Source organism: Dendronephthya gigantea, unplaced genomic scaffold (genome assembly GCF_004324835.1).
Source record: "Dendronephthya gigantea isolate DGI-Jeju-01 unplaced genomic scaffold, DenGig_1.0 000027F, whole genome shotgun sequence".
Taxonomy (NCBI): Eukaryota; Metazoa; Cnidaria; class Anthozoa; order Malacalcyonacea; family Nephtheidae; genus Dendronephthya; species Dendronephthya gigantea.
In genome coordinates, this window is record NW_021163037.1 from 916581 (window position 1) to 944293 (window position 27713).

The 27713-nt window shown below is 36.3% G+C and overlaps 3 protein-coding genes and 1 pseudogene across 5 annotated transcripts; 2 read left to right on the forward strand and 2 right to left on the reverse strand.

Moving 5' to 3' along the window:
- Positions 1-93: 93 nt before the first annotated feature.
- Positions 94-8785, reverse strand: LOC114523365. 3 transcript variants are annotated; one of them, XM_028544263.1, is made up of 14 exons: positions 8759-8785; positions 6174-7244; positions 6024-6086; positions 3921-5879; positions 3313-3489; positions 3125-3213; positions 2666-2737; positions 2315-2449; positions 2058-2177; positions 1680-1761; positions 1494-1523; positions 1028-1125; positions 793-911; positions 94-681 (listed from the first exon to the last, which is right to left on the reverse strand). In XM_028544263.1, the coding sequence occupies exons 2-14, from the start codon at positions 6336-6338 to the stop codon at positions 593-595; spliced, it is 3198 nt and encodes a 1065-aa protein (XP_028400064.1). In that variant the 5' UTR covers positions 6339-7244; positions 8759-8785; the 3' UTR covers positions 94-592. The 3 variants fall into 3 exon arrangements, with proteins under 3 accessions (XP_028400064.1, XP_028400063.1, XP_028400065.1); XM_028544262.1 differs by lacking the exon at positions 8759-8785 and having other exon boundaries at positions 94-491; positions 578-681; positions 6174-7660; XM_028544264.1 differs by lacking the exon at positions 8759-8785 and having other exon boundaries at positions 7002-7660.
- On the forward strand, positions 7812-13482 carry LOC114523371 (annotated as a pseudogene).
- Positions 13483-13585: 103 nt separating this feature from the next.
- Positions 13586-15924, forward strand: LOC114523368 (A-kinase anchor protein 14-like). The gene is made up of 4 exons (XM_028544267.1): positions 13586-13939; positions 14678-14857; positions 15507-15559; positions 15815-15924. The coding sequence occupies exons 1-4, from the start codon at positions 13655-13657 to the stop codon at positions 15897-15899; spliced, it is 603 nt and encodes a 200-aa protein (XP_028400068.1). The 5' UTR covers positions 13586-13654; the 3' UTR covers positions 15900-15924.
- Positions 15925-16445: 521 nt separating this feature from the next.
- On the reverse strand, positions 16446-20477 carry LOC114523366 (golgin-45-like). Its single transcript, XM_028544265.1, has 8 exons — positions 20324-20477; positions 19597-19658; positions 18994-19062; positions 18308-18732; positions 17941-17999; positions 17532-17672; positions 17280-17408; positions 16446-17200 (listed from the first exon to the last, which is right to left on the reverse strand). Exons 2-8 carry the CDS (start codon positions 19652-19654, stop codon positions 16789-16791), a joined length of 1293 nt encoding a protein of 430 aa, XP_028400066.1. The 5' UTR covers positions 19655-19658; positions 20324-20477; the 3' UTR covers positions 16446-16788.
- Positions 20478-27713: the final 7236 nt, after the last annotated feature.

Below are 27713 nucleotides of genomic sequence, written 5' to 3' on the forward strand. Positions count from 1 at the left end.
TCGCCATATTGTTTACATTTTTGAGGCAAAGCCAATCAGAATGCCATGTAAAATTATATTTATTGTACTTTTAATAAAAATTTATGCATTCTGATTGCATGGGTTAATGAAAATGTAAACAGACTTGCTGATTGGTCTAAAACGAACTCCCCCCTTTTTGTTATGATAAAAACCACCAACACTTCATATTGTACCTTAATTTGTGCTCTATTTACTTACACGTCAAATACGACAATATGATTTTTTTTATTGAAAACAAAATATATATTCACTGTATGTAAATATATATTCACATTTCTCCCATAAAAACTTTACTTCTCATCCACGAAGATTGCATATAATATAAAACATAGTCATAGTAAGTTTTTTTAATATTTTTACACTGGAAGTAGTGCAAAACCCCTTCAAATTATAAAATGGGAAATTTATAAACATAATGGATTATGGCCAATTGCACTGTCAACCTTTTGTTTTAGGCAAGAATAGCTCGTCTATTAAATAAATACTGTATAGATATATTGTGAAAAGTGTTAACAATGAATTATATTATAAAAGCAGTAATGTAATATATATATACCTGTAGCCTGGACTTTCACAAAACATTTAAATACACGCAACCGCCTGTTGTTCCAAAAGCAATCACACTATCATCGGGATGAAGCGAAATGTAATAAATCTCCCCTAAAACAACACAAACCAAATTTATACTTAATCAGTGTATTATTATTGTAGCCATGTAGGCAAACAATAGACCGAGCCTACAGATATAACCAAAAACAGGGGCTTCCTTACCAATCTTTTGGTCGAGAACAATCTTTTCGTTTGTGGCAATATGCCAGAACGAAATCCTCCCATGCTGAAAGCTGCTCATGACATAGGCACCGTTTTTCGAGCAAAATAGGAGTTTATTTCTATACACAATTGAAATGTCGAAATAAATATAAATTTGACACAATAAAATATACACTGTAAATTCGCATAACTCGTGCAGTTGTCTATAATTTTGGCATAGCGATAGATTGCTCACGTCTTATTGTCCTCCACATGAGCTATGCTCATTACTTTCAGATGTGCTTCGAGTGAGGTTTGAGGATTAATCGCAACCAAATGCACTTTATTTTCCTCCTACAAATTTTGCAATAGTTTTACGCAGTTGGCAGAGAATTATTGCACAGCGACGTTATAGTTAATAAAGATTGGAGTGCCTCTTTTTAAAAAGGAAATTAAGCCGTCCACTTCATCCTTTCTGTCGATGAAGGGAAGTATGGTTTCTGATTTTTCAATAATAGGATTGCAGCCATAGATATTGCGGGCAAGGTGCGTGGTTTAACGAAAATAGTTCCAAAGACTAAGTGCATGGTTATTCATGCGCTCTCATCCCATATATATTGCCTCTTATTTATTTTATTAACAAATGTTTCAGCAATTTTGCCACTATCTTATAGTACGAAACAAGTTAGATGTCTTATTTGAAAGTGTATATAAGAACTGACCTTGTGTAAAAGCGATAGAAATATCAATCCCTAAATGCAAATAATACAAAACTGTCAAGAACTCTTTAGCTTGCAGTAAGGCTTCACAGTAAGTCCCATACTGAGAAAGCCAATATACGTTCATCTTAAAATATATATTTATGAAGATTCTTCTAAAATATATTTATGAAGATCTATTTTTCTCACCATCTCTGTTTCAGCACTCAGGCATACAGGAATAGTTAGTTGAAGAGTCATCCGATGCAGCAGTTCGCAACTTTTGTAGTTCCTGTCGTTGTAAATAAGACGTTCACAGTATAACGTTTACGCAGGTTGCACGCGTCCGGACATGCAGATATTGAAATATGCAGATCAATGACAGGATTCGCTTCATTTCAAATGAATGCAAGTCCAATTAAAAATATGGCAAATATACACCCTTTGTTTAATTCTCTATCATAATTTCCAATACATTCAGGTCATGACTCAGGTATATATAGGGGTTAAACGGACATTTTTGTGTATTGCACTCGCCACGTGCTCTAGTAATCAGTAAGTGTAAACTAAACCTGGTCTAAACCTCACCATAAGTAAACATCTGAATGCACAATGCCAAGGAGCAGACACTTGCTTCCTTGAACAAGACAAAGGGAAGATATCTCGTCCCCAAAAATGTCTGGTAAGTCTTTACAATCTTCAAGACAGCTGCAAACAATTACAGCTCGCCGTGAGATTTACGGTTTAAATGTATCCATGTTAAAGTTAAGAGACTAAAATAACATTTAGACTGACTACCACTTCGAATCAAATTTAATCTTGCCCTCGGGTGAATGACTACTCACAAGCATATTAGATCTATTGTCCACTTTGTCAAGACGATTTTCCCTCCAAAAGCACCAGCCATAATAATACCAACATTTTCAGTCGATTCTTTGTTAGGAAGTAAACACATGCCCTTGTACGCATATGCAATCTCTCTATATAACAGAATATGCAATTTCAAACCGAGCACAACAGAAGCGCCAGGCCCAGGTAGCTATACCAAAAATTTATGAATAGGAACCGTTCATGGGTTCTCAATAAGTGAATTTTATAGTTTTGAAAAGCAGCACGATAATTTTCCTAAATTTTAACTTTGCATTTTTTACTTCTACTTACTGGTACAATTTGAAATTGTTCACACCTTCACCTACCCAAGGTCTGAGAAAGATATTTCTTCGAAGATGTCAAATTTACAGTCACCCTTATCATGAACAACATATACTCTATATATAAATACAAATATACCATAAAGCAAAAAATATATTAGCCATATTGTAAAAACTAGTCAGGTCAATGACTAGATACATATGTGGTGATCTTCCATCAAACGATGCATGGTTATGCATGTGTGTAAAAAATTAAAAATGAAATAAGCAAACATTTTTTCAATTTAAAAAATCCCTCCCTAATGTATTACTTAATGTATTGCTATTTATAGCTTTCTGCAATAATACCTTTCTTATTTCATAAACAGCTTGGAGTTATATGCATTAGATTTAAAATATACAATAAGAGGTCGAAATTTGAATTAATTCGGAAATTTTATCCGCGTATGTTTTTTCAGACATTTTATGTAACAATTTTAGATAACTATAGATATCTATTCCTACCTTCCTAGGGCCTTATGCAAGTTCCCACCGATTATTAGAGCAATACAAGATCCTACTGAAACCACCTCCAGGGAAATAATTTCTTCATCCTGAACAAAGAAGCTTTTGAGCATTTTTTAAATTATATTTGAAACTAAAATTTTGTTTTTTGTTCTCAGTTTTAATACTCGCGAAACATGAAGCTGTACCTCTCCGAGTAACCACCTATGCATGGCAATCCATTTGCACTGATCAACAGCTCTCCACAACACTAGCAGCCGTGGTAAACATACAGCAATCATGTCCAACCGAGTTTCACCAAATTGGTGCTTTAGAAATTTGATTGCCCGAACTTCGTTTGAACCTTCAGATGAACTTAAAGAATGCTGGAAAAAAGGTGGAAGTGCCATTCTAAATGAAACTTTACTGTCATAGACTCACAATAACAATGAAATTATATCTTACAAGATTTTGAAGCTTTTACATAATTATTTTTCCTAGAAAAATCTATGTCAGGTAGAATACAGTAAGACTAATTATACAATGTCCCGACTTCGGCCCTGATTTTCAAAGTTGGAATTTGGCATAGGTAGAACATTGGGGGTTTTTTCCAGAAATATCAGAAAGAAATACCTGAGTATTAATTTCTTTATAATACACATAGTAATCTCAACTGTACCAATAAAGTTAAAAGTTACGAGTACATACACGACTTCGAAACAAGGGGGAATTTCACACAAGGAAACATTGTCATCCACATTTTTGTCGCCCAAACATATAAACTGGATTATTCGAAACAGGTTTTTAATGTACCTACCTGTAAGCAAATCCCAGGCACGTTGGGATTAAATGAATGAATCTCATTGATTTCGTTTTGCTGATGAGGTATAGACGTTAAGTCATCTGAGAGGCATTCTTTGGCTGTATCCCGAGATGATTGGAGGTTCTCTACATCCTGTTTGGTAATATTATTCTCCCTTTTTGCTTCATTATTTACATTCTCGTATTCTCTCTTTAACATTGAGTTTGTATCGTTTACTTTCAATTCATTTGCCAACATTTTAGCAATTTGGGGAAAATCTTTTAAAATGTCTTCAATAGTCTCAGGTTGCAGCTTCATTTGTTGCTCTGGGTGTAAACATGCATCTTCATGTTCCGAAATCTTTTTGTGTCCCTCAGCGATGTTACCTTTCATCACAAGAGGAGTTGTATTCTTTTGTCGCTTCAAAGTTTCATTGTCTTCACGTGTTTCATTGTTGACAGTTTCGTTTTGCTTTATATTTGGCAACACTTCTGACGATAGGGCAGCAGGCATGCCAGATGCACCATTCGACATGTCCGACACAACTGTGTTTACAATGGTTGATACATGACCATTTTGTGCTTCGCAATTTATCAATGAAAAGCAGTTGGCTGACATATTTCGTTCCGAGCCTCTGGGCATTTCATCACCATTCGAGGCAACCATCGGAGTATTTTTTCCTATTTCTCCTTGCGAAAGTAGATTGTCACCACTTCTCTTTTGCACGACACCGTCCTGCAATGTATCCACTGATATACAAGACTTGTGAGCAACGGCGCTATTTTCATGTTGTAAAAATACAGAATTATTTGTTTCAACACTTTCTGTTTTTCCTTTTACAGTCATCTTTTTACAACTCAACCATTTCCCAATGTTTCTGTTGGAGGTATTCGGTAGATTTCCACATCGTCCTGTTAAGTCGTTTTCATTAGCTTTTTCTTCCGCGGCTCTTTGTTCCTTAACAAGATTATCTTCGAAATAACTTTGACTAAAAATATTTTGAGAAAATTCGTCGGATCGCTTATTATACGGGGAAACAGCTGAGCAGGACGAGAAAATTTTCGTCTTCTGATTTCCTTTTGAAGACGTGAATTCAAGCATGGAAGGTTTTTCTTTTCCATTGTTTACTTTACCATCGTAGTTTCGAGGGTTTGCATCTTCAGTCCCGGCAAAGATCTGAGGCTCAGAATCTTTTTCTAACGCATTTCCTGAAACGCTTTCTACTTTCATAATCTTTCTACAAGGCCTTTGGTTCTTAGAGACAAATAACAGTTCCTTCTTCTCATCATCGTTTGAAGATGTGAATTCAGGCATGGAAGATTTTTGTCTCCCTCTGTTATCTCTCTCATGGTTGTTTTGAAGGTGAGGGTTCGTCTCATTCTCACCATCTTCAGTTCTGGAAAAGGTCTTACGAGGCTCAGAATCCTTTTCTAACGAAGTTCCTGAAACGCTTTTCATTTTCCGAATATTTCCAATGTACCCTTGTTTCTCAGAAACAGACATCTTTCGAGAATTGGTAGGGACAGGAAATGTTAGGGGACTGCGACACTTTCTTGAAATCTTAAGAGATTTAGTTAATCTGCCTGGATTTCTTAGTTCAGCAACGTGAGGTGAAAGTAAACTGGTTTTTGGTGTCACATCAAGAGACAGCACAGGTTTGGAAACTAATTCATTAGCATCGAAACTTGCATTCTTGTTTTTTCTTACTGGTTCGCTCATGTGCGGCTTAGAAATTTGAACGTCTACTCTTTTCCCGTGAGCCACACCTTGCATTGACAATGTATTTGGTGTCTTTATTCGGGGTCCACCAATCCTGCTGCAACTTTTTGAAGTTGTGCCCATGAAACCATCCTCGCACTGAGCTGGGGTTGTAACATCAGTAATTATATTGCGTTCACTGCTTCCACTTTTAGCAAGTCTAGGGTAGCCATGGGTGGTGCGACGGCGCTGTTTCTTTTTTGCCTTTTCAACTTTCTAAAATATTTAACCACCTAATTTAACAATAACCAACTAACCGCCTAACTATATACACAAACTACCATGCCAGGGATGAGTATACCAAAACCTTCCACACAAAAACATCACATTTACATTGTTTATATTCTTATTATGACTTACTTTTAGTTCTCTCAGTGCCTTAAGCTGCTCCACTCTTAGTTGTTCTAACTTTTTTAAAATTTCCTAGCAAAGAAAAGCCACAACCTACATGCATCACAGAATCATAATTGTTTAATTAAACTATTGTATGATTGATAAAAAGACTTGTACCTGCATGTACTTGTACTTGCATCTTGTTTCAAGATGCATTTTGTGAAAAAAATAAGGAGGGTCTGACCATGGCATACAAGACTTCTTTAGTGATTTTAAGGTGGGGAGTATTAACAAACGATAAAGCATGATAAACAAGGTATCAAATTCATACTTTGTAAACATATTAAAATTTTTAACACTAAATTTTAATCACTAATTTGTCGGTAAGAATTTTTTCAGTGAACAGGTAATATATTGCCATTCATGTCAATATTTCTGCGGCAGGAGAATAATTGGGGGCTTTACCTGGGAGCCTGCTGCCGCCTAAAAAATTAGAGTTGGCATAAAACTGATAAAAAATACAGGTAGATGATTAATTCTTATTCACAAATACTCTAATACAGCTTTTCATGATAATCCAGATCAGGCTTCACCTTTACTGAATTCTTCTTAGTGCCAACAGAGTAACAATGGTAGCACTTTGTTAACACACCACCACTTTACTTTCTTGTTTAATTCTCAGACGAGGTCTGTGTCAAACTCGTTTTGTGAGGCACAAAATACGTAAATCTCGAATACTTATTACTCTTACAGTTTAATATGTGATTCAGCTACATTATATATAATTCATAGCATTTATGCACACTTTTACAACTTTAAAATAAATCCCTTCCTTCGGTTAAAACTTTATTAATAAACAATTATCAAAAACAATACATAATGAGACAGCTCATTGATTATCTCATTCTGTCGATTTGAACTTTGAAGTCATTCTACTTCTACACATGGACCCTCGAGGTTTAAAACCACAGCCAGGCAGCATGAAAAACTTAATAGTAATGTTACCTGTTCTTTATCCATGTCAAAAGAAACATATGAAATTTAGTAAATTCAGATCATTATAAACGACATGATTTCGGCGAAATCGGAAATCATCAGCCTGCTTCTGTTTCATCTCGATTTTCGCGCCATTCCCCATAATCGACGAAATTAGGCACGCTGAATACTTCATGTAAGAGACTGTTGAGACTGTCTTACCTCAGGAACATTTTCATAACATCGCATCCGCAAATGTGATATAGCAACAACCTACAAAATAGATACTGTAGCCTTTTCGACATATCGACCTAAAGGCTTTCTTCAAGCGAATAAGCGTGCATGTAATCGATATTATCTTTCGATCTCCTAAGTCCTAAATCCTAACCAAAAGACTACAATTTCGGCAGGCGGTTGTACCACTACCAAGGCCATGCCCATTGAGCTTTATACGGAGGATAAGCTAGAAGTAGATAACACCTTCATACATGGAGTGAACGATTGAAGTTTAAATCTGATATTTTGTAAGTGTTGTTGTAAACAATTTCTTTTTATTTTTTATGTTGCAGTGTTAGATCATGGAAGGCTGGATTTTAATTAAGGAAACCTTGCGTTTTGATCATTGCGAAAATCCATACAACAGCGAAATCCATACAACAGCGAGGTCAAGGAAGTTAATCAAGTTTGGTTATCTTGCACAAAAAATTGGTGTTCCGCTGCAACGCCAATTTTAGTTAGCGAGATCAGTACCTGCGCAACTGTGGTGTAATCAATGTTGGTGCAACATGCTCACGCCCCCACATAGCAACTTTCCAAATATAAATTTAGCATTACGTCAATGTTGCTATTTGTGTTGCAATAAATAACATGCAGCACATATAAAAGCGAGCTAACAAAATGTCATTTCATGGTTTCGCTCCTGAGCTGGTGTTGATCATCCAGAGTAATGGAGTGGAAACCGAAACAGAAGGCAAAGTTCGGAATTCGTACAGGACAAACACTTCGCCGCAATTATCCTTCTTTAAGATACTATTACTCTCGCGGTTCTTGTTTTTCAACTGTTCAGGAGTATGCTATCGTAAAGGAGGTAAAATTGAACGATCCAATAGCGCGGCTATCGTTTGATAAAAACAGTGTCGATAAACTTGCCATCGACGATGGCGGATTGCCCTCAGTATTGAATGATTCATCTATCATTTACTCTATGAATAAACGCAAACGATGGCTGCTGCCTGATATCGTAAAACAAGATGTAGAACGCCTCTACTGGGAGGAAATATCGCAGGCTGAACAAACGACAACAAAACAGTGTTCAAGGAAACCGTGCAAGAAAGTGAAAACCGAAGACACCGCTACACTACGCAAGGCTCGAGTGACTGTGGTAGAGCGTCATGCAGGCAGCAACATCGATCGTGGACACCCCGACTGCATCGGAGTTACTTCGAGCAGCCATTGCCTGAATTCGGGAAAGCCTCAGAGAAAGCCACGCAAGAAATTTGCATTTGTTGGAGATTTGAAATCAAAAACGCCTATCACGGACGATGTAGAGTTGTGCTATGAATTTTTGTCACCATTCCCAAAGCAAAGTTGGCCAACAAACAGGCAGCTTGGTGGAAGGAAAAGGAAGTATTTTTATATTAATGATCTAAATGGTAAAAAGTCCAGTAAAAAGTGCAAAGGAAGAAGAAATAAATCGTATATGCGTCCAGATGTGGATATAGACGATGCAATGTTAACAAATAATATTCAAGACAAGGTTAGTAATAATTTCATGAATGCATACATACCTGTTGTGTTGCTCACAATAATTTTAAATACAAATCAATTCTTGGTGCATGCATCCAATGTGTATAAATACAATGAGTGAAAAACTCCACACTGCTGCTTTGATCATTTTTTGCCCACCATTAAAAGGAAACTAACCAATCCAGGCATGTGCCTTGCACCTTAAAGTCTAACATATTTGTAGTTGAAAGTGAAGTTTGCTGTCAATTATATAGACCTTTATGAAAAGTCTGTTGTGACACGCAGCATTTTTTGATTGCCCAACTGGTGTACTAACCAATCAGAAGCCTGCTTTGTCTGCAAACAACATCATATCACAGACTTTTGTAAAATTCAATAGGTATAAGCCCACCATATTCATTGTTCAAGCAAATGTTCTACTGGAATTAATTGCACTGCTTAAGTACAAGTATAAATAGAAAAAAATTGCAATTCCAATATACTAATATATGGCTTCAGTTTTTTCTTATGTTATTCAAGTTCCATTGAAATATTGGCAAATGAAAATAAGATTTTTGGATCAAGTAAACCAAAGTAAATACCAACAGTTACAAGTGAATATTACCTTATTAGTAAAACAACAAAAATGTATAGATTTGCAGCCTCCACCTCATAGTAGCTCCAAGGTGAACGTACTGGTCTTAGAGAGTACTTTTAGCCTTAAGAGGTCCCTTTGCATTTTTAACACTGTAACACTTTGCACATGCCATTGTAAGGACAATTGTCTGACCAGGGCTGATGTTGCAACCATGATTGACAATGTCATAACTTGAATTCACAGCTCAATCAGATTTAAGGAGGAAGTTTCGATTAGGTGCTTCAACTTATTTTTGCTAATTTTTGTAAACAATTCAACTCTTTTTGGAGTCCCTCTTAATTTTGTTCTGTTTTTATTTAAACTAACAATTTGCTAGCATTGCATGGTCACAATTTACTCCAATTAAGTTGAGGAATCTTAACCCTCATTATAAAATGCTAAAATAAACATTGCAATCCTGCTAGGATGATTTCTTTTGTGAGAAGCATAATTTGAAATGTTGGAAGCTTGTGTAAACTGAGCTTTTTTGGCATTGATAAGTGTTACTGGGATTTCACAGTAATTGCCACAAATTAAAAAGGAATTCCATTTATATGCTATTTAAAATAACATCACTAGGCAAAGTTGTAGAATTTACTTTTGAGGTTACTCTTTCACGGATAGCGATGGCGGGCCTTGTTGAAAAAGTACAATTGTTTTGCAACCGAAAATCATGTCAAAACATTTACTGCGGTTAGAATTATAGCGTTTGATAGATTCTATGAGCTATATTAGAAGAGCTAAGTAAATACCTTTTACTTAAGACCACAAACAGACACCAAATCTAAGGTATATCTCGTCGACGTCGCTACATATATTATAAACATGGTCGACATTTTGACACACGTGCATAACACTAAAACACCTTTTCCACAAGGCGAATTTGTTCGCAATGTGATTGGCTCAACAAGGAGGAATTTTGTTGTAGGCCAATCGGCAAGTCTGTTTACATTTTCAGTAACCCAATCAGAATGCATAAGTGTTGACTTCACCGCGGTAAAAGGTATAGCTCACTGGTATCAGGGCGTCTATAAGATATCTTATAGGCGCCCTGCTGGTATAGCTACATTAAAATTTAGGCATTCTAAAAATGTACGATTATTTTAAAACAATTATTTTGTTGATTGGCTAATCCATTGTGCATGCCTGAATTTTTTCGTTTCGAAGCTGTACGCTTATAACGCTAGCCTTTCTTTACCTTCCAAACGCGCAAACCGCTGTTGTACAGTCGAAGTGGAAAACTGTACGAACTTTAAACCTTAACTTCATTCCCAGCGTTCCTAAGGACGCCATGCATGGAGATAAGATTGCCTGAAATATATAAAAATAATTCTTAAATGCAATCATTGCAATGGCGAAGGGGGAAATGCTAAGGAGAAACTCAGAGTGCTGGTTCTCTCTGACTTGTTGTTCTCTCTGATCTGTTTTCCGCTGAGTGAAAAGGCGCCTGAACACATCAATAATAACTTATAACATAATCTTATCTCATTTCTAAAAAAGGTCACCGACGAAGAAGGTGCAATCTACTCTGACAGAGCATACACTTTCCCGCTTGGTGCCTATATTGAGGATATGTTTGAAAACAAAAACCCGAGAACTGCTTGCCAGACCGTCAATAACAACAAAGTAGTACCTTCAAGCCCAACCCTCTATGGCAAAGGTGATGCAATTTTTGTTGAAAAAGAATCAAATGCCTTCACAAATGAACATATTGACAACAACTTTAAAACTGACAAACCAATGACCCAGGTTGAACCAATCATTAAGGATAGAAAGGTGAAGCTTAATGTATTGGTTAGAGACATTGCCCCGAAAAGTTTGCTGCAGCAATTTGGTAACAATTACATCGAAGGCGATATCTGTCCGCGAACGTTCGTCGTTACAGCTAACTTTGGCGATAACTTGCACGGTAATGCTTCTGAGAGTATAGACGATTTCTGCTTGCTGTTCGAAGTAGCTGATTTACTGGCGTCAACAAGCGACTTTGTTGAAGCCGATGTTTCAATGGCATTCCTGAGTGAAGATGTAACGCCACGTAACTTGCTCCAAACTCTTGCATCTGATCTGACTTGCTTGGGACTTGTCGGACCACTGACAGTAAAGGCGATTGTCGATCGTACAGTGGAGACAATCATTTCTGAAGTTGTGTCTACACCTAAAGATATTTGCACTAAAAATGCCGCCTTAAGTCTTGCGAAACCAACGATTGATTTCATTCACAATGTTTGTGAACGGAAACCTGAAATCTGCGGAATTAGAGATGCCGCTCGCTATTCAACGGAGAATTCTGGGGCAAAGGAAAATCTCGCGCCATTTCATCGTGTCAGCATTGATAAACCTTATCAACGCTGTTGTGGGATATGTTTTGTGGAAGAGGATTCTCAACTAGAAATAGGTAGGTAAAATAATTATGATTCTTTTTACTGTGCTAGTAAAACATAGCATGATGGAATACTCTACGACTGCGGTGCAATTTTGTCTGCAGATTTCATTTCAAGAATCGAGCAGGGAACACTAGGATTTCCATAAAGTGTTCTGCGCTCATCTCTGACTGTGTGTCCAGCAGAGAACGTTCTGTTGTATTTTAATAAGGAATGTCAGTGTGCCCGCGTCTTATATGTTACCTGCAAAATTCAATTAACTATGCTGGTTATTGTTGGGTCTAAATAATTTTTAACTTTTTTCAGATTTCACTTCCTTACTTCGATGTTCACATCACTTTTGCAACGACTGTTGGACAATAACATGATCAGGATGGGTCAATCTTGCATCACTTGCCCTCACTACAAGTGTAAAACCGTTGTAGAAGAGCCGCATTTGTGGGCGCGAACCAACTCGGACGTTTACCGACGATACACGCAACTGAAACGCCAAGTGGCTATAGATATGAACCAGCAGCTTCGCCATTGCCCCGCAGCTAACTGCACACATATAGCACATGTCGATGCTTCAACAAAAGCCGAATCATCGACAGCATTGCCAGTTCTTTGTAAATGTGGCGAAATATGGTGCTTCGGCTGCCAAAAAGATGCCCACTGGCCTGCAAGCTGCGAAGAGGCTGAGTCGTATCGAAAGAAATGTGACGATCATCAAAATTTGAAGAAAACTTATCTTCTCCCAGGCCGTATATCTTCAGTGCAAGTGAAACGTTGTCCTTTTTGCTCACATCCGATTGAGAAAAGTCGGGGCTGTCAGCATATGATATGTCATTGTGGTAACGACTTCTGCTGGGAATGTTTAACACCATGGAACGGCCACAATTGGGACTTGTGTGACCAAAGTCGTAAAGAACTCGAGGACGTTGAACTTGCTTTTGACTATGGCAGTGTGCGATTTAACAAATACAGTAAAATTGCACTTGAAAATTTTCTCGAACGCAGTGGTAAAAAACTGGCAAACTTTCGAAGGCTAGCGAAAAAAGTCAAGCTTTTAAAGAATGGTGATGAATCTGCGTCTTTCGGTCTGGATACTTCCGCTTATCGTCGGCTTACAAAATGTACGGAGAAACGTCTTGGGATTTTCTTGGAACAAGTCTTGAAATTCAAGTTTTTGGCTCACTTGGTGCTAGAAAACACCGCCGCCGCCTTAGCTATCAGTAAAACGAAAATTTTGCTGAAGTCACTGGATAAATTAATGTGCAGGCTGCACTTCGTTAATGGAAGACTTAATGAAATCGCAACCCAACCAGAGATCCTGATGCGTGAATTTAAACTTGAAAATGCTAAACTTATTTTACGTCAGGGTGAAAAACTAATCAGAGACATCAGTATTTATACACGAGCTAGAAGGAATAATCCTACTAGATCTGTACATAGAAATAAAAATAAATAGATTGAAATCCAAGTCTTGAGATTTTCTCCTTTTCACTGAATGCAAACGATTAAGTTGTTATAAGTGCTTTTAACACAACTTGACTTTCCACTCATCAAACGAATGTTTTCCTTGATCGGTCCGATATTCAGAATAGTATGCTTAAGCACGCAATGCGACCAAAATTATCCGTAAAATTTCAAGAAACAACATGTACTGTAAATAGATGGTATTTAAGACAGGAGAGAGATCGTCCTGTAGACGATCACAGATTGTGACATTCCATTTTGTTATTTTGTACATAGATCAGTGCAAATAAATATTGTGTCGCTACCATGACAACACGCTTATAATCAACAATCTTATATATACTGAATCACAGAAAACTTGAAATACATGAAAGAGAAAAAGTGGTAAAATGGATAATTTGACGGGATAAACATAGTTCGTTCGTACTGTATTTTCACATTCTTACTTTTGGATCAACTGTCAATTTTTGAACGCCAAAAAAATGGCTGAATACGCCGATGAAGCTCATCGCATAGTGGATGCAGCCATTGAGAATGCCTGCAGACGATTAGCTGAGGAATCGGGTTTGCAAAATAACGAGCCGAATGGGGATCTCAGATACAACGAGGATGATATACGTGTTGCCAAAGAGGGAAAAGACGAATATTTGGATAAACTTGGGAAAATAGATAGTAAAACTTTTGCAGAAATACCTAACATAGCCTGGATGAATATAGGTGATTTCACTGTGGATGGTGGACTGAATAAAATTGAAAAATTTATAGAGGTTTGTGTGTATTTCTTAGTACAAAGCAATCCACACCTATTGTGTTAAATAATGATTAACAATATGTTTCACATGTATGTACGTGAATGTGAGCATTGACACATATACTCCATATTTTGAGATCAGTGGGATGATCACCATATACAGATGCAGGTGTCAATAGCCAACTGCATGGGGCAGTGATAACCCTTGATCAGTATACTCACTATACTGTACCATGTAGATGTGGAGTTACCAAAATATACATATGGCAAAATATACATACCAAATTATAATGGAATGTACATACCAACACCTTTTTTGAATAATTCATTTCAATGCTGGAATTGTAAAAATATTAAACATATGCATCACATTTCATGTTAACATATATACCCATATTACAACATTATAAATGTCATATATAGCAAATACAGAAAGATATATATATTCTGTTTAGCATGAAGATCTGTTTGTGTTAATTATATATTGACTGATCTACATGAGGCCAGACCTGAGCTGAGCTGAGCACTTACATGTTCATAGTTGGACATATTTTGTGCAATTTATCAATCGAGAACTGGGAAAAATGGAACAATTTAGTTGCAGTTGTACATATATTCACCAGGCCTCTCTCAACCAGCAAAGGCAATTATCACAAAACATTTACTTAATTTAGTTGTCACACAGATTTTGTAAATGCACACTCACCCTGGCTCGTACGCATTGGTCATATTTTTTAATTTTTATACTATACAGACTTGGAAGAGGGATACAAGTTGGCTCCATTGTATAGACTTTCTCAAAGAAGAAGATTTTCCTTATAGTAAACGTTATAGATATGAAGTGAAGTGGAGTATACCAACAAGAAGAAAACCAATACCTCGTGCAACAGCATCAACATACTTCACACTGGATGTGAACAAAGTCAGGCCAAAGGTACCAACATAGGTTTAGGCCAAACAATTTACATAACTATGCTTGTGCTCAATGACTGTGGTAAGCTAACTAGGATAATTACTTTCCAACCTGAGGCAGAACTCTTGTCATGGGACAAAGGTTCTGGGTTCACATGGACAGGTTTTTTAATTATGGTGGAATATTAGTATAACATTTGGGGGTAAACAGGAAAATTTGACTATTTCATCAACCATTCCTCCTAAATGCCATGTTTTAAATTGCCACATCAAGGCTGTTCAGTCCAGCGAAGAATCACAAAGCGCAAACTTCTCCCGGCAAGCCAGCCTCGTAATCAGGCGCTTTCCTGAAAAACAAAGGTTTATAAAGGTTGCATTCAGCTAATATATGGAGATACGTTGCCAAAGGAAAGCGTGATTGCTGAGCGCGCAGGGGTGCTTGGGAAGGACGCGACAAAAGAGTGAATCTTCCTTGCTTAAAAACCTCCCCAAACTGCCCCAACCACACCCGCAACCTCATTTCCAGGGTTTTTATCTTCGGAACGAGGTTAGCACACCCGCGCGCTTTTGCTTCCTTGGCCCCGATCATAGCCAGTTAATTTTTGCAGTTACTTACACGGGTCGTTGACCGTCAACCTATCACTAAAATGCCCATCCAAAATGTTTTTTAGAACTATCCAATTGAGGTATACTATGTATTCGAAGGCCATCAACTTGTCCACAGGTAATTAATAATTAGTTTGACCTAATTGGAAAAGATAATAGCATTTGGCCTTTGGTTTGAAAGCTGTTAATCTGATGAGTTTATAAATGGAGAACAGCAATGCAGTTGTCAATCTCAGCAGTGCCAAAGACATCAGTCTTGATGAAACCAACCTTTTTACCGGCCATCACCCTGACATGTGCTCTTTGAATTTTTTGCACGATCTATCCGCAATTTATTTCCAAAATATTTTCTATTTCTGTATATCATCATTAGGCCTGGAAAGAGCAGATTTAACGAAAAGTGGTTGAAAAGTATAATAGAGAGTAAAGTGCGTTTAATGCAGTCCATCACCTTTTGAGATATTCTAACATTGTGGTATTGGTGGAATTGCTTAGAAGCGAATGATGTCAAATATTCCATAATTACATGTAAATTTCACCACTGAAGATCTTATACCTAGTTACTAAAGATCTTTGGTATGGCGGTGTACATATAATCATTGCAAATACTTTTTGTATCATAATGGTATATGTTACTTTGATGTATAAAACCGTTTTCTTAACTAGAATGCATAATATCTGGCGTTTAGTTTCATATAAAACTAATCACAAAGTCACACTGAACATTAACAATCGCAGAGGCGTTATATTTCCAGCGCGGATAGAGTTTAAGGTAGAAAAGTCTGCGAACAACTATAATAACTACACAATGGGGACATCTGTCGACCAAACTCGGAGTTCGATTTTTAATTAACGTCTCTATTAAAACGCGAGTTACAATAATTTGTGGGTATTTCCGGCAAAATTGATTAGACCAAATATTCAACACCTCACCAGTATAGCCAAATCCAATGTCCATGATGTAAATATAACTGATATTTGAAGCTATGTTGAACACAAGTAAAATGCCACAATATTCGATTGCTTTGGATTATGTGCCGGCCATGGGTACAACGCTGTTTTCCATCACATCACGGCAAAGCATAGACCTATTCCAAGAGGCCTGTTACGGGTTACGCGAGAACGAGGCTAGTCAGTTTTCTGCTGTCAAAATTTCAAAATCATTTTTATATTTTTAAATTTTGACTGGGACTGAACTTTATTTTCTCACTTTCTAAAAGTAAGAAAATAAACAAATTACTTTAAATTCAGCAGCGAAAATCTGACCAGCCTCGTTTTCGCGTAACTCGAAACAGGCGTTTTTCGAATAGGTATATATAGAGCCTGCTTGCAGACTGATTTATACATCTAAACGACTTTAAGTGCGCCAGTACAACGTTCACAACAGTCAAATGTAATCCTAAAGTTATTAGTAAGGAATCTGCTCGCGTAACTATTTCCTATATATTGCCTCCCCATCTTGCTCATTGCAAGTCCCATCCCATTTGCTTCGTCTGTCTCATTCTTTAATACCTGACAAGCCATTTGTTCGGCAGGTGTTAGGTCGGATACCGGGATGATCTCCTCGTCCGCTGAGCTAATTGTGTCAACCGATGCGTAAAAATGACCGGGATTAACCGTATGGCAAATATCTTCGGCCAAACTGAAGTTGATATGGGATAACTCGACTATCGAGCTTTTTTGAAATTCTTGCCATGCTTTTGTTTTTGTCGATTGATGCGCAGCCGAGTTTGTTCGCTTATGAATACCTTGCAATAGTCTAAAGTAGTAAAACAAGTGTTAACAAGCAGAGATCTTAGCACATCATTCATCAAAATTCTCTTTGGTGACTGCTATACCTATTAGTAGCTCGAAGATGCTGCCTGATATCAGACTGTTCTTCCAACAATTTCTCCAGAGCTGCTTGACAGTTGCGACTTTTCAGAAACAGCGTCGTCTTGATGTCTGTAAGTCCATTTGTCATCATTCTAATCGAAAATATCGACTTGCAAAACAGTTACAAAAGCTGAACCATGCAACAGCCATGTAAATTAAATTTCGTTAATTATTTAAATTTTCCTTCTTAACATCACTGAAATTACTGAACAAACCTGCTTGCCAGAAATTTACTCCTCCATACATCACACTCAATAGAAACTTTGTTCAGTTCTTCGGAAGTCTCTTCAAGGTCTTTCTCTAGATTTTTCAGTGTTGTATCGAATTGAGCTTTATCGGAGGTCATTTCTTCTAGCCTGTATGACAATACAAATTAAATTTTGCTCATGCTGCACATAAGGTATCGATGAATATCAATTTGACTACAGATACAAATACATCGCTGTATAATATGAACTTTGAATAATGTAAGCTGTGGCATATTCTATAATATCGATCTTTCTCTAACGGTGAATGCTTGGAGATATAGATATTAAATCTGTTGGAAAATGGTTAAGGCATTGTAAATCTCATGGTAAACTATCAAAATTTAAATAAAATACAGAACGTATATATTAACTCTACCTCATTCCAATGTCCTCGCCAACAGATGCAACCAACAACTTTTTCAGGTCGGCATTTACCTTAAAAATTAAACGTTTAGCCTTAATCACCCGATGCAATACAGCCTACAGGGGTCGCCAAGAGGTTTAACATGCAGGGCCATGGTGGAAACATGCGTAGACATCCTTTTGCGATGATAATAATCTCATTACCCACGCTGCTTTTTCCCCGAAATTCCCCGAATTTGTAATTTTTGCTGGAATCCCAGAATGTGCGCAGAAATTTCACACTCGTGAATACACACGTTTATACGAGGGAAGTGGCTAAATTTGAATCCGTAGTTGGTACTGATCTGATTTTTTTTATGAGGAACTTACTGTTTTCCTACCTTGCTCAGGACGGAAAGTTTCTTTAACAGTTGATTATTTTCCTCTGAAAGCCCTTGATTTTTAGTTTCTAAGTCTTTAACAAGCGATTGTAAGTCCAAGCACTCAGCTTTTCTTTCCACTGACAATGAATTGGTACAAATCACCTCGTTTCCATATCCTAGACACGTATCCGGGTCTGATGCAACAAATACCGACTGAGTGCTAGTTTCAATCGACCTTTTCAAAGGCGAATTTCTATTCTCTTTTTGCAAGGCCAATGGTCGCAATTTTTTATCACACGCACCATTATCAACCTCGCTAGGACTTCCCCCGAATATCGCTGCGTTATGTTCCTTACAAGATGACAATGACAAGTTGTGTTGTTTTACTGATGTAGACTCATTGAAAGTTTCCGTGATTTTAATATTATCGCCTGCTCCAATATCTGCAAGTAACAATTACGTTTGAGTATTGATAACACAAGTTCATTTTCTGTCAGCAAAATCAGAATGAAGTAATTTCGAAATTATGTGACTGGAGAGAAGACTACATCTCAGTATTCTCGGTATTAAGTGACTTTAAATGTACATGTGTGACGGGAATTTTCAAAACAATTTTTTAAAAAATTCGTGAAATTTGCAGGAAATGCAGACAGTGGAAAAATAAACTACAACGGATATGCTACTGTACAATATAATAGACGTACTTTTATCATGATTGGAGAAACTCTGGGATTCCATTCCATCTCCACTTGATCTAGGTAATTTGGCATAATCTGCAGAAAATTTGTAGCACAGTTAAAATTGTCTAAGACATTACAGTTATAGCATGTCAGTAGGATGAAAAAGATGAATATAGCTTAAGTAGCTGGATAAACTTTTTAGGTGGAATCATATCAATAAATCATATAAAATAATTCATATCAATAAATCAATAATAATTGTGATTGTCCTTTTATCTCATAAAGAAATAAGAGTCCTTCTAATCAACATTTTTTCATTGTACCTAGAATCTCAACAAAAACGTTACTTATCTGACCTAATTTATCTGAAATAAACTGCATTGCACATAGGGCAAACTTAGATTTTGTGAGATAGTTAAAGATTACAGGGATACAAGTATTTGACGTAATTTTTGCAACTCTATATAACAGAAGTCAGAGTACAACAGTCACTGCCTATTTTAATGGAAGGCATGGATTGAAAATTCATTCTATAAATACAGGCATGTAAGGTAACACATGGGCATAATAATATTGGATATAACTTGATAATAATTGGATAATTTATGGTTGAGATTATGTGCCTACCATTTTGTAAATTACCAATGACCAGTTGGTTACCAAGGCCTGTTACAAGTCCAGCCATTTTCCTAAATAGAGACCATGATATACAAATTTTAACATACACTCTCAGGATCAATACCCTTTTAATTTAGTATTACTATAGGAAGAGTCATGCAATGAATAATTTACAGTAGTATGTTGTTGTATGGTAGAATGAGGCACAGTAACCTCTACTAGTCATGTGGTTCAGTGCCACTTGTTACAACATACTGCGAGGTGAGTTAATTACTGTGTCTATTACTGTGAAAGATTATATACAGAATTTGGTGAGGCCACGGTGAAGCCGAGAAACTCCAGTGTGGAATTGTGCAACCGAGATATTCCAAGGGCATGCAATTTTGACATCTATTATACAATTACTAGTATTTTTTTGATCTCTCGGTTGTGCAATTTTCATACTTTCAAGTAAGGGAGAAACTCACTTAGCCAGATAACTTGGCACCATATACCTTACTTAACATATATACTGATAAGAACTACATGGCATAAATTTAACAGGTATATCCAAAGTAATCACAAGAAGATACAGAATAAATATAATCCTAATAAAATATTATAACAATATAGGGTACATAGAGTAAGAGAAATAAAATGTAAGGTATATTTGCCACCACTATAAAATTGTTGCTTCTCTTCTATATTTCTAATATCAAATATAGGCGACCGGCGACACTGACAGGGTAAACGTTACCTTTGAATAGCTATATATATGTCCCAGATATTCAATCAATGATTCAAACACTTTGGCATAACAACACAATAAAATAGGCAGCTTTTTATACAAATAAGTCGACAAAATCGTTTTAGAATTTTGTACATGTAAAGCTACATAGGAAAACCACAAAAATTTGTGTGATGATGCACTGTATACGTAATACCACTTCCGTTTTTTCCAGGCTACTTCCTTTCAACGACGGGTATACATCAAATGATTCAAATCGCCTCGTTCGTCTGGTTTTACACCCCTTATTTATATTTTTCGGTAAAAAACTAAAAATTTAGTTAAAATGTTTTGTTATTTAACACCGTTCTTTGGACGTAAGATTTTTGGGGATTTGATAAATTCCGGGCGATGATTATAAATTGTTTTCATAGAAGGTTAACGTTACAAGGGTGGATTCCACTTGCTTGCTAGCTTGCAGGCTACTAAATATTTACATGATATTTTTTTTGGATTTTAACAGAATAGATAAATTAGTTCAGCTTGACTTTTCACATTTCAAAGTTGTTCATCTTACTTTGCGCACTGGTAGTGACCTCAGACAACGAGAATCCCAAATCCTCGCACTTGTCGCACGAATCTGGGATTCACTTGTCCGGTTTCCTAAAAATGTAAAATTTTATTTCAAAAACATCATGAGATGCCAAGCTTAAAAATGTTTCATGGCTTGTTTTTTCACAGCTACCACCAAGTACAATAAAAATAATAAGATAATGAGCATTTCAGCTAACCAGTATATCCAATTGTTAGGTTGGTTTAGAAAATGTCGATCTTTTATTGGTACAAACCACTAACAAAAGATTTGATAGTTTAGATTTTTTGGAATAGACTTTCAAATAACAAAAGCTTTCATCTTAGATGTCAATCAGAATGAAGAATTTAAAATTATTTAAATTATACTGATTACTCGACCAAAGAGACTCGACATTACTGAATATAACTACAGCGCACGCAAGTATATATAAAAAAAATTCAAATCCAACTTTGACAGACTCATGCTGCTGTGACTGTGTATAAAATACTACAGTAATCATCAAATTTTTTCGCTTATAGAAATTCGAAGTGACACCTGAAAGACAAAAGATAATGCAAAATTGAATGAACAAAGTCAAAGCGCTTGTTTTGCACAAGAAGAAGTTTGCAGTAAATTTGCATTTTAGACTTTAGTTTTCATTCATAATTAGCATTTCATCAGCCTTGTGGGACAAATTTTCAAAAGAAACATGTCTAATTCCCATCGGCATCACCAATGATTTATCCACTTTTTTGTCGAGCCAATTTTCGTTCAATATATTCGTTCATTTTCACTATTCCTTTTCGTCACTAACATATATTCTGTGTAAATACACGGCGCCAAATTGGCATGCCGGATTCGAATTTTATTAATACACACGAATATTACTGGTATGAATAAGCGAAATTAACATATTCTTTGTTTTCTCTGTTTAAAACAAAATAATGCCCCGCCTATAACAATGTTAGGCTAATTTATGTAGTCATCTACCAACCCTTTTTGAGGCATCATTTGGCCACTGGTCTTCAGAGCAGTAAGACAAGACATGCTTCTAATGGCGTAATGCTCAACTGAAATTTCGCCTGAAATTCTTAGGAATGATCCCGTAAGAAAAGTATAGTATCTCGTTCGCCCTGTCGTTTGTGTAAAACACCACACTCAGTACAGGTAATTTGCCTTCTTCTTCACGATTATCTGCTTTCTTTAGCGAGAGATTTGGGATATTTCCGCCACGTGGCCCAACTTCACCTCGTGTATATGCCAAAGATCGAAGTGTATTCGCCTTGTGTTTGATTTGAAATTGTTCTTATAACACTAACGTTGCTTTTTATTCATTTCAGACATCATTCTGACGACTTAAAGCTAAACTTGACGATACAATTCGTGAACAAGAGATTAATGCCGATAAATTGTGGCTGAAATGGCTCGAGATGACTCGCCTTTGATGAGAGGGCACGACTAGCTTTTTCTCGGAGCTTATTGGTAAAATGAAAGAGGTAATATTATACGCACTAAAGTCAACGTGAATTCACGGGAGCTCTGATGTGCAGCCGCTCACCTACGCTAGCTTAAATCTAATTTAAAAGCAAATGATACATTCAATTAAATTCTAAAGTGCAGAAAACTAACATTGCTTTCTCTTCTTTTCAGGTACAGTTTTAAAGCTACACTAAAGTCAAACAAAACGAAATACCGTGCATTGCCAAGAAATTCGCCATCGACAACGGCTGAAATTGCCCAAGAGATAGTGACTCGAGTTTAATGCGACAGCAAATCCAAAGCTGCTCGTCTATAATAGTTACTAAAATGAACAGGTAAGTTTATTTTGTGTCTATTTGATTCACATTCACGGGGATGGGAGAAGTTAAAACGCTTGCATGGTCAAATTTCATCGTTGAAATCATGATCGTATGCTATTTTAACTGAGTGCTGCATGTTAACAACTTCGACGCGAGTTTTCTCCTGATATTTAAGCTTGTTTTATTGAATAACTTGCGAAATATCACCGTCTATAACAAGAATTGTCTTCGTTTTATTTCAGGGTAGAGATTGAGCGAGTCAAAGCCACTTTTGAAATGACGATTAACCTGTTCAAATTAAAATGTAAGTATATATAAGAAATTGAGCATGTTATAGATATAATAAAAGGGAGCTTGCATGCTTTTTGCTTGGCTTTAGCAACTGAATTTTTCAGAGAAAAAGCGTTGTCTATATGTGCCTTGGCTCCAAAAATGCGTATAGTGTAAAAATATTTTTTCCAAATGCTGTTTCTATAAGGACAGTTATAGCTTTTGCGCTTGCTCTCAAGAAATGTACAATGAATTTTTGCCTGAGGAAAATGCTTTACTCATGCCATTAGGCAAACCGCTTGCTTCGGCTGTACGCGCCTATATATAAGTTTCACTGAAAAATGTCATGAATGACAAAAAATATTTCTTAAGAACACCGCAAGTCCGCATGCATGCATGCCTATATTAGGCTAATAAATTTTTCTGCAGAATGAATTTTATTTTTTGGACGAAAAACCGTCGTGGCTTTAATCATAAAATGTTTTCAAAAGACTAACGACGTTTCAGACTTTTTTTTGTAATCTCAATCACGGGTACTCACTTACAAGTAATGCCCGTGCGGTTCGAGTGTGTATATAATTCAGCTTCCTGCGTTATATCATAAATAGTTTTTATTATTACTTATACCCATATATTAAAAATAGTTTTTTATTTATATCTTATAATTCTATTTCAGGTTGATGAAAATTAATATATATCACCAGCCTGCGTGGAGCTATATTAAACCAACGCGCCAAAACGACACCAAAACGACGCAACACGATACCACGCGATACCACGTCGAGAAACAACGTAAATTGGCGATTTCCCCCGACATCGATGAAGGTTAGAGTAGCCTGGTGGTCAAAAAATGTGCATGCTAGGGTTAAGATGTGATTTCGCAAAAAAATAGTTTACGAACAATTTTTCTGCAAAGCAGAAGTTCATTGTTCGTCGTTCTAAGGTTCGCGATGTTTTTTAACCATAACGCTATTCAGTTAACTAGGTTCTGGCCACCAGGAACATAGCTAATGCATGATGCATGTGTAAATAAATTTGCATGTGGGTTATAAATGTTGTAACAATTCGGTTATATAGGATCCGGCTTTGCACTTAAGGTCTGCTCGCTGCGTTTAGAGCAACGCGCTAAGGTTTAGGTTGATAAGTTGCACATGTTCAAACTATATATATAGGGTTATATATATATGTCAAAACTTTTAAACATGAACTTTCATATACGAAATGACTTAAAAAATGGCAACGCCATAGGTTCCTTACCTTATTTCCATCTCTCGGAACCCTATTCTTATCAGTAATTTGCGGTTCAGAATGTAGATTGTAATTTGTAATAATATAAAACAAACACTTCTGTGTACACTGCACACGTACAAATTATAGCCTCAAATGGCAAACATAATCCCATAGGTTTTTACTTTGTTCCATATCTCGGAACGCTATTCAGTCTATTTTTTATTTATTTCCGGCTCAATGTAGATTATATAATTATAAAACTTGCACGCAATACAAATCACAGCCTAGCTCGTATAGCAAACATAATCCCATAGGTTCTTATCTTGTTCCATATCTCGCGGAACGCTATTCTTAGGTAATTTTCGGCTCAAAATGTATAATTAATGTAATATAAAACACCCTATTTTGTACAGTACACACATACAAATTATAGCCTTAAGCTCCATAGGTTCTAATACTCTGTTCCATCTCTAGCAACGCTATTCAGTCTATTCTTAGGTAATTTGCGGCTGTAAAATGCAGTTTGTAATATTATAAAACAAACACTGTTTTGTACATCACACTCGTACAAATTATAGCCTCAAATGGCAAACATAATCCTATATAGGTTCTTTCTTGTGTCCATCTCTCCCTCTCCGAATGTAAATTGTAATATAAGAGAAACACCACTTTGTACAGTACACACTTACAAATTACAGCCTCATAGGCGAACATAGTCCCATAATTTGAGGTTTTTGTTCCATCTCACGCAACGTTATTCTTACTTAATTACATGTAATACTAAGTTGTAATATAAGAAGCACTCTTGTACAGTACACAAATCAAATTGTAGCCTCTAATAGCAAACATAATCCCATAGGTTCTTTGTTCCATTTCTTAAAACACTATCACGTATAATTGTAACATAAATTGCAATATTTAAACACTCTTTTGTACAGTACGCACATACAAATTATAGCCTCAAATGGCAAACATAATCCCATAGGTTCTTTGTTCCATCTCTCAAAACACTATCACGTATAATTGTAACATTAAATTGCAATATTTAAACACTCTTTTGTAGAGTACGCACATACACAATTGTAACATTAAATTGCAATATTTAAACACTGTTTTGTACAGTACGCACATACAACTTATAGCCTCAAATGGCAAACATAATCCCATAGGTTCTTTGTTCCATCTCTCGAAACACGAGCATGTATAATTGTAACATTAAATTGCAATATTTAAACACTCTTTTGTACAGTACGCACATACAACTTATAGGCTCAAATGGCAACAATTCGCGGCTCAGAATGTAGATTGAAATATTGTAAAACAAACGCTGTTTTATTCACACACACAAACAAATTATAGCCTCGTGTGGCAAACAATCCCATAGGTTCTTTCTTGTTTCCATCTTTCTTTCTCCCTCCTTACACGAATATAAATCACAGCCTCAAATGGCAATCCCATAGGTTCCTTTCCTTGTTTCGTCTCTCGGAAGCTATTCTTAATTCCAGGCTCCGAATTAATGTAAATCGTAATATATTATAAGAGAGACGCTGTTTTGTACAGTACACGCACACATACAAATTATAACCTCAAATGGCAAACATATAATCCCATAGGTTCTTTGCTCCATCTCTCGAAACGATATTCCTCAAATTATAAGTTTCATAATAATTTGACACACATTAGCAAAACATTGATGTAAACCATGCAACCACGGCCTTTAATGGCAGGCATAATCCAATAGGCTTCTTATAGGTTTCAACTCTCTTGTTTCTCAGTAGGACTGTAGTTGATATTTAAGAAATATTCATTTAAATCACATGTACCGTCTTACCATAAATCTGAAATACATCCACCTATACAATCTGTTTAACGCACACTTTATAACAAAATCTATATACATGAAAAATAAAACATGCTCTTAATGAATGTGAAGTTACTTGAAATGGGGAGGGCGGTGCACGTGTCGAATGAACAGAGTAAACCGGACAACATAGGCAGTGGCATTGTAACTTTATTATTTTTCCAAGGTCTCTGTGAGACTTCCAATCATTTAGCATCGTTGGGCAGTGCTTATGAAAAGAAAGGCGCCGCTTTTCGTCTGTACTGTTTGACTTTGCTGAATGGTTCGAAGTATTAGCAGGTATCTTGGGATATCTAATAACGTTGCAGTGTTATTTTCAGTGCTGTTTCTATAAGGACAGCTTGCTTTGGCTATATGCCCTGGCTCTAAAAGTGTTGAATTCAATTTTTCAGAGAGAAAATATTTGTACTCAGTTCTGTTTCTATAAAGGCACTTCCTTTGGTTATGTCTTATTTCGGCTATGTGTTTCACCTCGGTTTCTTATCTAAATTTTGAATATTTTCAAATCCTGTTTCTATAGCAGTGTGCTCTGGCTCTTTATGCCTAAGCTCAAAAAATGTGCAGTGAATTTTTAAAAGAAAAAATTTTCATGCTGTTCCCATATACGGCTGCTTCAGCTATACGCCGAAGTTTTAAAAATGTTCATGAAATGTCTTTAAAAATGAACTGTTAGGAACACTGCCTATGATTTGTCAGATTAGTTTTATTTTTTGGACGAGGGCTTGAAATGCCTTGGATCAAAGTGCCCTAGCTGAATTTGTTAGTTTTCGCATGCAGACATGTAATAATACTTCCCCCCATGCATACTCTGTCAAAGTTAAGTGGGTTTTCAGACTGAAGTCTTTGTACTATAATTTATAATAGAAGTACACGGTCACTTGCACACAGCCATACACGTACATATAGTATATACACACATATTTTACTGGTCAATGCTTTGTCTTGAGCATAAAGAAAAGTAATACATGCAGCATAGTATAAAACGTACATGCACATGCAGTCGTGCACTTTCAATAAAACATGACAAAATTAATGTAATCTGCGCTGCTTTCTGAAAATTAAAATGTGTACTGAAATGATCTTAATCACAACTGCTTTGTAACCAATCCTAAATATAATGCTCTTCGTATGTAAATATGTTATTGTGTTTGTATATTACTGAATATGTAAAAGAGAGCACATGCACACGCCTATGTAACACATGCGCAATGAAGTATTAAATAAAAGTTAGGAAAAAAATTGCCGTCTCCCTGTCTCTTGATTTCAATAGCTAAAAGACACACACGCTTTGTAACACATGACATTGCTTTAATAAAATCTACAAAACTTTGTGTATATTTTGTTTTCGATTCCGGCTTTCGGTGAGGGTTTTCCTCCAGGAACTCTGGTTTCCCTCGTAATCAAAACAGTGTCCGTGTGTTCGGAACCGCGTTTATGGTTGGTTTTCCATTCAAAATTGAACAACTTCCCTGGATTAATTCCCTAAAGGCTAAGAACCTGCTGTGTTTGTGCATGACCTTTTATATCCATATGCTTGGTGTTATTATGTCACTATTTCATGTTAATCTATATTCGATACAAAGTTATATGAATGGTTTCACTATACTCAAATGACATTTTGCCTTGTGGCTTAAACGCCCTTAGACTTTGAAGTGACCTTAAATTGATGGAATCTAACTGTACACA